Below are 14,025 nucleotides of genomic sequence, written 5' to 3'. Positions count from 1 at the left end.
TCCTGCTTGAGCAAGTCCTGTTGAAAGAGGCAATTACCAAATTTGTTTCTAGTTATAGAAATAGATGTTTGTTGCTGCCCACATCTGTTTCGACAGACAAATTGCCAGTCGCGGATGCTCCGTGGAGAGCGAGTGCTCCATCCAAGGAAGGCTTTGCCACCTCACCAGAAAGCTAACAGCAATTACAGAAATTGGGCTTCTGATTCCAACACCGTTTGAGCCCTGTCTCCTGCTGTAGTGGAGCTGCCACACACCAACACAGCACCTGCAGCTTCACCGGCAGCCACAGCCGCCTGCACCACATCCCCCCTGCTCACTTCTCCTGCTGCTGCAGAGACACTGAGGAATAGGGGATGATTATTCACCAGGCCCATCAAAACCAGGCAACTTGAATTCTGCAGGTCACGAGGATCCAGTTTGCTGCAGTGGTGCACACAGAAAGGGAGGCAGAAAGTGTTCTGCTCGCCCGCAGAGCAGGGAGATGGCACGGGCTTTCCCGCTCCATGTGGGACACCCCCCCTGCAAAGTGCCAGCTGGCACCAGCACGGCCCACAGCCTCTGCCAGCTGAATGCTGCATATACCAGCTTTTACCAGGTTTCCCTCCCCAGTGTCTTCCCTTTCCACTCCCCTCCACCCTGGCTGTCATCTAGAAAATTCCCATTTCCACTTATTCCTGGGAAAATTGTTCATCAGCCTGTTCCCAAGAGGCTCTGGTCCTGCAGGACCCGCGCTGGAGCACAGGCACCTGAGAGGGATGCGGGGACAAGCAGCAGCAGTACCCACACCTCCCCACACAAACAAAACCCCCACGGACCCCCACCAGCACCCAGCTCAGGGAAGCAGCAGAGGCAAAGAGAAGCCAGGAACCTGCACCAGCTGTGACCTGGGAACATCAGCTCCTCCAGCGTTTTTCCTGCATGAATCAGCACAGCTCCCCCATGCCACCTCACCCGGCACAGCCCCAAGGATCCCATCAGCATCCAGGAGCAGCACAAGGGACCCCACTGTGTCCCCATCCCGAGGTCGAATGGCTGCAAGTCCCCTGGGGCCTGCAGGACACGTGCCCTGATGGGCAGTTTGCAGACGGGTGTTGAAACACGGATTGAGCAAGTTGGCCCAAGCCACACAGGTCATGACAGAGCTGTGACTGCCACCGGATTTCCTCAACCCTGTCCAGGGCCCTTCAGCAGGACACCTCTCCCTTCTCTGCCTCTCCCGAAGCGCCGTTATCGTCTACATCATTTTGCAGCTTTTGCTTACAAAAAGAGTGACCTTTCACAAGGTAAATCACTCCCATGGAACAAGGACAATCTTAAATTAGACATAATTATGCACTGCAGAAAAAAAAAAATATGCAAAATGCATGCAAATGCCCAGACAGGCACACAGCGTTTGGTCACTGCGATATTCAAGTTCAGTTCTTGAACTGGTCTGAACATCACCAGATGGGAGTGAATGTATGTGCATACAGAAATGTGAATTTTAAAAATATTTTTATATACATACAACAGAGTGAATGGGGGAGGTGAGTAAAAACGCCCCAAATCTGACAAAATTAAAGGTAATAAATTTACTTCTACCTCAGCTATAGCAACTGCCTGAGAAAGGTTTTAACTCCTACAGCAGACCTGCTGGAAGGTGTAAGTTTTGTGGCAGTGTTTTGCATTTCTGAGTTTTTAAGCATGTACAAAAAAAAGAGACGCTCTTCTTCCATATAAAACCCAGCAGCGTTTGCTCAGCAGAGATGGTTTTTTGGAGCAGAGAACGGGGCTGGGTTCCCATGCCCTCCCCTCGCCCAGCCGTGGTGGGACAAGCTCAGCCTCCCTCCTCACCCTAATCCCCATCCCCTGGCACATCTGCGTGCCCCCCCCGCCTGCCCCATTGTCCCCAGCACCCTGTCCCATCCCCACGCAGCCTCCAGACAGCAGATTGATGACACGGGACGGCGACAGAGAGCTGACCCACGGGGTCATCCCTGACAATAGGTTGTGGGGCTGGTTGGAGGGAAGAGGCCGCGGGGGTGAGGAGCCCCCCGTCTCGCCCATCCCCTCCACAGAGGTGATTTCTAGCCCGGCTTTTGAAGCCACCTCGTTGGGCCACCAGCCACCTGCCCGCGGGGACGAGGACGCTGAGCGGCGGGTGGCACCGGGGCGGCCCGGGAGGAGGGCGGCAGCTGCCATCGCACCGGGGAGACTTCGGGAGGATGGGGAAAGGGGGAAGAGCACAGAGGGGAGGATTATCCACGGACACAGCTTGTCCCCTTTTCACTGCATTTAACAATAAAGCAGTAGCTATAGCAACGGGGTTAATTAATGCACCCGATTTGCATAACTAAAAACTCCGAACCCATTCAAATCTTGCCGATATTTTCATTCTTAAACCTGGCTGGCAAGGCTGCGCTCTTATGGCAAGGGGAACCCAAACAAACACAGCCATACATATGGATTGCTCTGCTTCCAGAGGGACGCAGGTACCCCCAGGACGTGGCACAGAAAGAGCGCTCAAAGCCATCCCTCAGCCCTGGCTTCTGCAGCCTGACCTGCCAGGGAGGCTCCCAGAGCCATTTGCTCCACATACCTTTATTCCCCCTGAAAGCATTGCCATTTGCAAACAAGGATGTGGAAAACAACAGAAAAAATAGGGACTGAAGCGTCCTTCAAAAAAATAAATCACAGTGGAAAAAGTGATTTTCAGAGATGGAGGGAATAAAGCACATTCCAAGAGAGAGGGGGTAAGGAGATAGGCAATGTAAAGGTTTCAGACTATCGTATAACCAGAGGGGGAAATGTCTTCTCACCACAAACATGCATCTGCATGATGTCTAGACAGTCATAAAAAGGGCAATTAAAGTACTGCAGGCTGCAGTAAGCTAATGTCTCTCCCAGTCTAAACAGTTGAAACATACTGTACTAACTTTGAAGAAAAAAAAAAAAAAAAAAAAAAAGAATAGAAAGACAAATTTGTAAGGAAAAATGTTTTGAAATTCAGTTTTAAATAAGCCAGTAAATTAATTCAACCTTGTCAAATCTTTGCCTTATAACATATCAAATATTCCGCCTGCGTCCTGTCTAGACTGCGATAACAAAGGGCATTTAAAGCCCGGCAAGATGCACTGACAGAGTAGCCATTTAAAGATGCAGTATTGCTTTCTCCATCTAAAACGATTTGTCAGATGGAGTTAAAACGAAAATGATAAGTAATCACTCTGGTTCACAACCATTTCAAAAGGAAAAAACCCCACAAAAACCCCACAGCTCATAGATATAAATCCCACCGAAATAATTCTAATGCATCATCCAGTGGGATTTGTTTGGCTTTTTTTTTTTTTTTTGATGGCATTTGCTTATTTTTATTTCGTTAATCTGCAGCTCACGCATTTCTAAATAGGAGTGTACTAGGTTTGAAAAAGCCATCTCCAAGTATTAATTGATTTATTGATACAGAACGATGACTTGTGGAGAGACACTACTATAACTCCAAGTGTTAACACCATAAAAATTTTTTTTTTTTATTTATTTACATAGAAGAAAAGTCATAAACTTTCTCACTCTGGCAAAACTGATCAGTCTCCATCACTGATACAGTTTAGCCTGAGCAGTCACTGTCCTCAGGAAAGCAAGAGAAAAAGAAAAGTTAAAGCAAACTACGTGGGTGTGCACTGCATGGTTTTTTACTGAGAAAGGTCAGTTTTCTGGAAAAAAACAAAAGCAGATTTAATCCCGTCCAACACAATAAACATTCTCCTCCCTTACTGAGCTCTATCAGCTGTTGGAGAACCAAAGTCTCAAAATAAAAAAAAGAAAAATAGAAAAAAAAAAAAAAAAGCAAGCAAAATAGCTGATCTGGCTTAACAGGACAGCTAATGCTGCCCACGGTGTAGCAAGTGCCCTGCAGGCCTTCAGCGACCCTACAGGCAGCCACTTTTAACAAAATGCAAGACTGGTATTTAAAGACTTAATTTTGTTGTGACATGGCATGACCAGATGCCCCTGGGGAGGGAGGGAGGGGGCTGGGGTGTGCCAGCCCTGATCCAAACACACCATACGGTTGCTTCTGGGGGGGACAACACAGACACTGGGGAGTCACCCCTGAAAGTTCCAAACCAGGTTGACTGCCATTCCCCTCTGCTCTTCACCCTATAACATCCCACCACCTCCTCCTTTGCACCTCCCTCTGTCTCCCCACCCTTGTTTCTTAATTATTATTTTAATAAGACTGTTTCCAACTTCACTGTTCATTCCGCAATAGCCCCAGGGCTACAACTGTTCATTAGACAGAATTTCTGCCTTAATTGCACTGACGCAGATGTGTAGGTTATCTGGAAGAAATTACTAAAATGAGCAGTAAAGAATGGGGCTGGATGCTTTTCTTCCCTTATGGAGAGTTTAACTTATTTTCCCCTGTGCTCCACACAAGCAGCATCATTTGGTGGGTTTGCAGAAGAATTAACCCCGAATTTTTCCCACTGCCATGGTGCATACAAGTGCAGTTTGCTCCCCACATGGCTTTAGGATTTCTGAAGGGGCAAGAAGTGCAGGTTTGCCTCCAGGGGCTGCAGAGGAGGAGCCCAAAGCCACCCAACCCACAGGTTCTGCAGCACAGCTCCTCCACAGCAGCCCAGCTGCCCCTGCAGAGGAGCAGGGAGCTGACACCCACCAGCACTGGTGGGACAAACCATGTCCTCCTTCCCTCAAGTCCGTTGGGCAGCACAAATCCATGACATTCATAGAATCACAGACTGGTTTTGGTCGGAAGGGACCTGAAAGATCATCTAGTTTCAATGCCCTCTGCATAGGCAGGGACACCTTCCACTAGATCAGGCTGCTCCAAGCCCCATCCAACCTAGCCTTGAACATTTCCAGGGATGGGGCATCCACAACGTCTCTGGGCAACCTGTTCCAGTGTCTTACCATCCTCACAGTAAAAGAATTTCTTCCTAATGTCTAACCTAAATCTACCCTCTTCCAGCTTGAAACCGTCCTCCCTCACCCCATCACTCCATGCCCTTGCAAAAAGTCCCTCTTCAGTTTTCCTTCAGACCCTTCAGGTACTAGAAGGTGCTCTGAAGTCTCCCCAAAGCCTTCTTTTCCCCAGGCTGAACAACTCCAACTCTCTCAGCTTTTCTTCATGCTCCAGACCTCTGATCAGCTTCATGGCCCTCAACTGAGAGTGGAAGTAACCAAGACCACAGATAAAGCTTTAGGGAAGAAATTAACTCTCAGGTTTTGCCCTAAGGATAAAACAGGGTCTCTGATGAATGCTCAGCTGCAGTCACCCCACTTCTCTGTTGCCATGGTTTTCAGCCACTCTGGAATCACAACCCCTCAGTAAGATGTGGAAGCACCAAACGCCAGTGGGGCTGAAGGCAATGACACCACTGCCCAACTTCTTGTGAAGGTGCCAGGATTGGGGTGGGAAACAGGGTCCCTCAGTCCCCTCTCACTCTCTGCAAGAAGGTAAATCACCAGACATAGAAAAATGTCATCATTTCTGCTCAGCAGCATCCAAGCTTCAAACCCGCCACGGCTGTGCAGCTGTCAAATCAACCATGGAGTTTACATGAACTTCCTCTGCAATTCATGTTGGCAAGAGCCAGACACATAATAGCCTTGGATTCATGGAGAAAGAGCTGCCAGTGTTATTTCTATTTAAAACCTCTTCTTGAGCTTCATACACTCATTCTTCACACATAATGCACATACACACACAATGTAGAAGTGAGCCAGACCCAGGAGCATTCCCCTTCACCAAGAGTACTGCCTAATAGTAATTTCATTTTTTGGCTCACTGTTACTATTTAACAGATTTTAATTCAATAATAAAAAGTATTATCCTGCCTTTTTTTAAAATGTCTTCTTGCCAGGAAGGAAAAAAAAAGAAGAAAAAAAGAAACTTGCTATCAAAGAAACCCTTGCTATCAATTTATTTATCAAACCATTCCCTCCCCCTTACCTTCCACCTGCCAGGCCAGGCAAAGGCTGAAGCTACCAGACCACTCAGTCAGCCAGGGTGGGCTGGGGCAGGGGGAACAAGCAGATGCACATCAAGGGTTCAAGTCCCATCCGTGAATATGTAAAAAAAGCCATTAAAAATATCTCCTTTGACAAAATTGATCTTTGATTTAAAGGATGAAAGAATTTCACAAATGCTTCATGGCAAAAAATTCTGCATTAAAGGGAAAAGAAAACAACAACCCTTCCTTTGTTGCTAGGGGACCTACTTGCTTTGTATCTGCTGAAAACCTTCAAAATTCCACCATTGTATTTTCACAAAACCCCGAGACTGAAGCATCTCGTGCTAAAAATCAAGAGACAGAGCTCATCAGTTCCATCCCTCATTTGTAAGTACTTTGCTCAGGCCTGACTTCGTTTTGTATCTTGGTCCTCGATGCTTTTTGGCAGTTTGCTCCAGACTTACTGGCAAGGGCTAAAAGGTTTCTATTTAGCTGGTGTCAGCTGAGCATCTGTGCCTGGGAGAACTGGAGTGGGGGTGATCCCGGCTGCATTTCAAAAGCACATTTCTTTTTGGGAGCTGCCACAAATAATTTAAAATCTAAGTGTGTTTGGGTAGCGGGGTGAGTCCCTCCGGAGGGGACCCCGCTGCCATCCTGAGCGGAACAAGTGTGATTCTGGGAAGGATTCCTGCCCAGCGGATGGGAAAAGGATCTGGGAACGCTCCTTAACCTGTGACCCTGGTAACAAAAGGCAGGGAGAGCGTCTAGACCTCCAGTCTGACGGGGAGTGAAGGGGAGCATTGTGCTGCTGGCACAAGGGCTGCCTCAGACAAGGCAGGCACAGAGGCACTGCGGGACCCCAGCAGCCAGGCAGCCCCCAGCTGTGGCCAGCAGCAGGCATCACCCCCAAAACACACCAGGTGATGGAGGGAGGGAGAGAGGCCATGCACAGCCCACCCTTCCTTGCTGGTGCAGCTTTCGGAGCAGCTCTCAGTCCCCAGCACAGCTGGATTCTAGTGGAGATGAAGGGGTTCATTGGATTTCCAGCCCGACCAGCCCATGGTTTCCCTGTGCTTCCCTCGCACCATCCTCACACTCCAAAACACAACCATCCTGCAACTGCTCCATGCAGATCACCTACAGGAAAGAGAAAAAAAAAAGAAAAAGCTTCCTTCCACAGAGCCTTGATTTTCTGCTTTCCCCATCTGTCTCAGTTAAAAGGGGACAAACCAAGATGTTCCCTCTCTGCCAAGCTTAGAGATCAGCATTCAGAAAAGCTGAAGTGGAGACCCAGCTCTACCACACAGAGCTCGTGGGACCCTGGACAAGCCTCTTGGCTTCCCAGCACTGCAGGTCCCCATGTATAAAAATGCAAACACCCTAAATAAACACTAGAGCTAATGGCAGGTTACTGCCAGGGAAATGCATGAAGAGAAAACCAATGACCTATTAAAAGGCCTCTTTCATCTCTGCCAGGAAGAAACACTATTACCCAGTGCTTAAAAAGATGCATTAGAGAAGAGAGAGCAGCCAGGGGTTAAGGACAGCCCTGGCAGAGCAGCAGGGGAAAGTGCTCCTGGACAGCCATCCCCATGACCCCTTAGAACAAGTGTTTTTTTAGGGTGCTCCCACACCCCAGATGTGCCCTTAGCTGTGCCACCACAGGCAGTGGCACCTGCCCTGAGTGTATCAGCAGACAGTGGGGCTGGTCCCACACCAAAACCTGCCAACCTGCATATCAGAACCTTGGACAAAACAAAAATTATTAGTATCCCTCTTCCCAAAGGAAAAACAAGTACCTCTCAGAAACCAGATTTTCTGCCAGAAGATGTGCTCCAACCCAGCAGGTGAAATCAGAGGAACCCACAAGTACAGAGGTGGTGGGACTGCACCAACCATCATCAGGACTCAACCAGCCAAGGAGCACCCCAACACTTGGGACCTGCAACCCCTGACACAACCAGCAGCTACCTCAGCCAGCTGCAGGGAAACCTCTATCCTTCTGCCACCCCTACATTGGACCTTGGAAGCTACACCTGGAGCCAAGCAAAAACATCCTCACCAGCTGAGATAGTTTATATAGCCACTCAAGGCCCATCCTCTTCTGATGAGAGGTGAAATAATAGCAGCTGATGGTGAATACACTGAATTCAGAAAAAGAGAGGAGTTTTATTATCATGATAGCCACCTAGTGCCAATCCTTCACAAACACACTCTACCTGAAAAAAGATGAGGGACAGGGAGTTTTCCCTTTACCTCCATCACTTCCTACCCCATCTCCAAAACACCATCCTTCCTGCAGCAACTCCTTCCCCAGTGGCTCCAGGTCCTGAGGCCACCCAGTTGCCTGCAGAGCCAGAAGCTGGAGCAGAACCTGACATGTTGGCACCAGGGTGAGATATCACACACCTGCAGTCTCAGAGAGGTCCGGCCCAAACTTTCTTGCAGCCCAGCACCTGCCATGGCAGCAGCTCATCTTCTGACAACTGCATGTGATTTATTTTTGGTACAAACGCACGAGGAGACTGAGAGATCCTACACTGGGATTTTATCAGCAGTATGCAGCTATGGAAACAAACCCATTTAGACTAATATAACAAAATGCCCAAACCCCCAACAATAAAATAAAGAACGATGCATGTGGGCATTTTCACAGGGGAGCACTGCAGCAAATACAGAACGTGACCCTGCTTCTGGGAAACAGGAGGTTTGGAATTCACACAAACCTCTGAGAAAGCAGCAGACCATGCATTTTTTTATCTCATTATGTATTTTGCCTCGTGAATTTTGTTCTGTGTAAACCCTCCACCCTGCCCTTGGATTTTGGAGAGCTCAAGGACTACCTCTTCTCCTAAATCAGATGAGAAGCTCGTTGATGAGGGCATCTCCTCTTCACCCCCCATACCGGTGCCCAGACACCTTCTGTGAGAAGTTGAAGAGCTGACACAAAACCCAACAGGAATTGCAGCACCCCTGTCTGCTCCCTGTGGGGAGGATGGGAGGAAGCAGGTGTTGGAGGTGGCCATGTCTGGAAAAAGTGGCTCAGGCTGTAGCTGCAGACAAGGGCCCAGACAACAAAGGCGACGCAAAAAAGCCACCCAGTAGAGGCAGCCATGTCTGGCAGACAGCAGCTTTCAGAAGCCCAGGGAGAGTTTCTGGGCATGCCTCAGTGTCTGCAAACACAGCTCCTTGCTGGGAGCACAATTAAGCCAGCAGCAGCATTGAGAAAGTATCCATCCAGTAAGATTAAAAAAACCCCAAAGAGTACAAGAGTGCAGCAAAGCAGCAGGCTACTGGAGACTGCAGGGAACAGCTTTACAACAACAAAAAAATTATTTAATTTTCTGTTATCCATATTATGAGAAAACCACATGTTTTCACTTGCATCTTTGCCTCCCTCCCTGAGGCACAAACACACACAAAATGGGACAGGGACAACCAGGGAAAGCAGGCAGAGCAGCACAGCCAGAACACATCCCTGCTCACACACTTTCTGAAATCACAGGACAAGAAAACGTGTGCAAGTTTTACAACAGTCGAGCAACAACCAATACCTTTTGCTCGAGTGAAGACACTCAGAGCTACTGGGGTTCCTGCCCGGAGGATCTGCTGAAATCTGTCATTTAAAGCATTAATCTAAATATCAGTAAATCATTGATTGCTGCAGGCAGTTTCCCTATGGAGTCGGGTGAGTGTCCCAGCACTGTGTCTGCCTGGCTGCTCTCAGGCTCCTGCTGCTCCCCTGCCTGATGTTTGTACCACAGTAATGATCACACCACTGGTGGGACCAGTGCTGTCTTCCAGCTTTTTTTGCATAAGCAAGGACTGTTTTGATGTGAAACTAGATTGTGCCATCAGGCTTGACATAAAACAACTGAAATAATTTTTTTGGTGTAATTTTAGATTATGACTTTTACTATTAGATGCTTGATGAAAGCCAAATGAATGATTTGCAGGTATTATAAGCATGTTAAACACCTGAGCATGTTACAAGCCAAGGTCATAAGCACTATTGAATCTCCAAGCTCTATAACAATTGATTAGCCCTTCACTAAAATCACCTATTCATCAACTGCTAGCACTTTATTTATTCAGTCCTTCCCAAGCAGGCTTGGGACACCATGTTTGGGCAAAGATGCCTTACTTCTGTGGCAGTCTCATAAACTCAGTTCTAAACTGAGATACCCCATAAATGTTAGAACAATGTCTTTTTTAATCAGCAAGTGTCTTTTGCAAACAAGTTCAGCTCAAATCCAGCAGCCTGGTTCAACAGGGCTCCCGACACCTGGTTTTGTCTGTCCCAAACAAGGGCAGCTCCTGCCACACTCAACAGAAGTCTGACATGCCATGACTTACAGAGATTCAGGTTGTCACACTACTTTCCCAAGATACAGTGGAAGCTTTTTCTCCCTCAAGGTAAAGCTGCTCATTAGTTCACCAGAGTAACAGCAAATGGAAGAGTACTCGTGCTTAAAATGACATTCAGCTTTTGAAAACTTTTCCACATCGAACAGCAGAAGAAAAAAATCCCATCCATGATTACCAAAGTGCAGCCAGCTATCGACAGACAAAAATTACCAGGTTTGCACAATCATGGCTGCATCCCCCCCCCTTGCACCCCCCAAAGCAGGTACCTGCTGCTCCTAGGGGAAGGCAACGTACCACCCGTTTCGTCAAGCAAGTAACTGGGGTGTTTATAGTACAGCAGCTACAATCATGCAATCAGCCTTCATAATTAGATTTGGCAACTCTTGAAATACTTCACTTACCCAGTTTACCTGGAAAGGTGCGACCTAAACATTCAGTGCCTGGAGACATTTGAAAGAAAAACAGAAAGCATCTGTCAGTGATGGGAGCCACCTCCGACTGGCTGCAACACACACCCCAGCTCCCCTCCTGGGGACTCATTCCTCAAGAGCTCCCCTGTAGCCAACCTGGGCTGACATCTCCACCCATGCCTACCACCTCTGCAGCAGCCAGAAGTACCAAAAGCACCACTGGCTGGGTCTCACCACTCCTGGTAAGGACTCCACATACTTTGCCCACACCAGAAGCTGCAGCACGAGGTCCTGTTCTTTGCCAGCCATGTCATGCCCCAGAACCACTCTCCTTCAGCACTTGCAGCCCAACCCATCTGATAAGATGCCAAAGCCTTACAAAGCTTTGTGAAGTTTTTGGAATCACTGAGCCCACCCCAGAGACCTCCTTGCCACATCCAACAGTGCCAGACAGTCTGTCCTGGCCCTGGGCAGCACTGAGCACTTCAAGGTGCTGGTGGGCTATTTGTCATGTGCATGTCCTCTGCAAACATACACAGCTGAGCCCCACATGCTGCTGAGCCCTGGTGAAAGCCCAGGGTGTCCTGACACCCCATCCCCAGTGCAGGGAGGAGCAGAGGGTGTGGGGTGCTGAAGAGGAAGAACCACAGCAATGACTTGCACAAACTCCCAGATGCAATGCCCAGTTTGGAATAAATGACAATTAGTGACATCTCTCTGGCCTGTCAGTGAGCAATGCTTTGCTATCTGCACAACTGAGGGGCTGATGGGACATGACTCCCCCTCAGCATCCCCAGGCACAACCCTTATGACCTAAGAGCCACGGCAGGGGATTTCACCAGAGAAGCCCTGCAGGGGGGACTTTTTTTTTTATGAGGCCTGTAAAAACTGTCTGTCACTGATAATGGTTAATTGGTACTAATTAGTACCTGCCACATTCTGATGCCAAAGGAGGCTACTGCCTTATAAAAGTGGCCTTTAACCCAACAGCCAAGGAGACACTCCCAGCACCAGACACCTCAGGTGCGCACACATCGCCCGCTCCTCCCATCTCCTCTCCCATCACCATGCTGCAGATACCAGTGCCCAAGAGCAGGCTGGGAGGTTCCAGAGGGTTATATTAACTCATCATTCCTCCCAAATCAAGTTTAAAAAAGTTAACTTGCCATGCACCTGAGAGCACAGAGATAAGCAACTTTCTCACCCCAGGAAAAGATTAAGGGTGAGAGAGTCGCTGTAAATTACTGCAGCAGCTAAATAACTTGAGACCTGCAGGCTGGGAGGCAGCTCACTGATTTTAAGTCAGGCTGATTTAGAGGAACAAGTTCAGATGTATTGCAAATCAATGCTTTGTGAGCAGGAGGCATTAAAAGGTGACCATGCAGATGTGCAGTGTTGGCTGCACTTGCATAGGCAGCCGAGAGTCTCTGTGCTCCTGCACAGCACCGTGATGGAGAGGGCACCAACATAAATCATGATGGGAAGGGGAGGAATTCTGCTGAGCCAAAAACCAATGTGTAGCAACAAGCCGTGACAAGCTGTGACCTCCTGTTCCTTGTCCTCACTTCTCCACAGCCAGCTCACTCCACAAAGCCCAAAAAGGGCAGGGAGGCTGAGAAAAGGATGGGGGGCCAAGAGAAAAGTAGAGGCTGACAAAAAGTGGAGGCAAAAAAAAAAAAATCTTACGAGGCCCAAAAAGGTGTGTAATTCCAAAGGCAAGTTAGAGGCTGAGGAAAAGAGACTCAGTGTCTTTAGCTGGCTAGATCAAGATCAGTTGTTCTCTAATTAAATTTCATAAAGTGTGGAAAGCAACATCTCTCCCCACACCCTGCTCCACCACACAGGTGATGTCCCTGCTGGTGCTTGGTGCTGTGCACACCCCAGTTGTGACACCCTGGGCACACAGGAGCACCCTGCCCTGCCATTTGTGGTCTCATCCAAGACATTTTGGTAATGGCCTGGGATGTAAAAGAGAAGCAAGTCTCAACCCTCTGAAGTTAGGTGGGATTTTAGGACGATGCTTCTTGCCTGGCTCTCACGTGCTCACATTGGCCTTTGGTTTAGCCTCGCGTTTTCCCAACTTCTGAAATGGAAATGAGAATTTGCCCTTAAAGTCAGTGCTTTAAACTTGACCATAGCCACCTCAGCTCTACTCCCTTCTTCCATATATGCATAACTTTTTTTTTTTTCTTAATGCAATCATCAGCAGGGAAGAGATAGAGTGGCTGAGCAGTCAGCACATATTCCCTGTGGATCAGTGCCCAGAGCCCTTCTGCAGCCACAGTCCTGCCAGACGACTCCATGTGAAGGGTGGCTCACACTGTCTGCCTACCAGCAGCAAGGAACCAGTAATTACACTGGCTGGACCAACACCTGCTAGTGGTTTTGTCTTACACTGTTTGTGCAACCAAATAGGCTGCCAAGAAAACAAAGATGTACTTAGTCCAAACAGGTGAAAACATGAAACAGGGGATGGAGCTGCTGCGTTTGTTCCACAATACCTATGTGCAACACATGCTGGGAAATGGATTTGGATTACTCTGCAAGAAGTCTCCAAAAGCAGGTGAAAGCACTGCATGCACTGAAAAGACAAGGCTTTGTTCTGGGAAGAAGGAAGAGGATTGCCTTTGGAACACAGCTCCCAGATCTGGCCTCATGCCATGGGGCAGAGCTCTTTGCTGGGCAACAGAACCAGCACCAAAAAAACCCAGTTTGCCAACAGCAGGGCCAGGACAGTCCTGCAGAACTGGGCACCCCACACAGGATGGCATGCAGGACAGGGAAGGCAAATACCCAAAAGGACCACAGGTAGCCACCCCAAAGGAGCACTTGGGTCAGCCTCAACCTTTGCTGCCTTTCTGCAGGAAAGCCAGGATCAGCTCCTAACTGCACCATGTCACACTCAAAAGATGTTTCCCCATCGGCAGATGGGATTTATTGTCCATGATTTGTCCTGGAATAAAAACATCAGCCCCACCTCTTGCAGCTTATTTACTGAAAGCCACGAAACATTAAATAGAGGCAAAAAGTGTATCCCAGCAACATCTGGAATTTATCCCTTCTTCTGCAAAAAAATATCACGCCCTATTCTTTTTGAGAAAGAAAAGTGATTATATAGAATTATAATGCTGGAAGAAGATAGAGAAGAGCAGAGATTTTCTTTGAAATGCTGTTTGGACAATTAAACTGATAGTTTCAAAGAAGCAGCAAATCATATCTCAGCTTCTTCCACTCTGTCTCACAGTGCCAGGCTTTCCTCCCATGTGTTGGCTAAGACACTCTGAGGAAAGCAT

At 48.1% G+C, this 14,025-nt stretch overlaps 1 protein-coding gene across 2 annotated transcripts in view; it reads right to left on the bottom strand.

The window, feature by feature from the left end:
* PMEPA1 (prostate transmembrane protein, androgen induced 1) overlaps positions 1 to 14,025 on the bottom strand; it is a 50,243-nt gene that overhangs the window by 23,428 nt on the left and 12,790 nt on the right. Inside the window, exon 2 of one of the 2 annotated variants that reach the window (XM_071759447.1) lies at positions 10,724 to 10,762. The exons of the other annotated variant lie outside the window; for it this stretch is intronic. Within the exon in view, the coding sequence (XP_071615548.1) occupies positions 10,724 to 10,762 (39 nt within the window). The remainder of the gene's footprint in view (positions 1 to 10,723; positions 10,763 to 14,025) is intronic. 2 annotated transcript variants of the gene reach the window in all.

Source organism: Heliangelus exortis, chromosome 16 (genome assembly GCF_036169615.1).
Source record: "Heliangelus exortis chromosome 16, bHelExo1.hap1, whole genome shotgun sequence".
NCBI classification, from domain to species: domain Eukaryota; kingdom Metazoa; phylum Chordata; class Aves; order Apodiformes; family Trochilidae; genus Heliangelus; species Heliangelus exortis.
The sequence above is the reverse complement of the archived record's forward strand: the minus strand, read 5'-3'. Positions and strand labels throughout refer to the sequence as shown.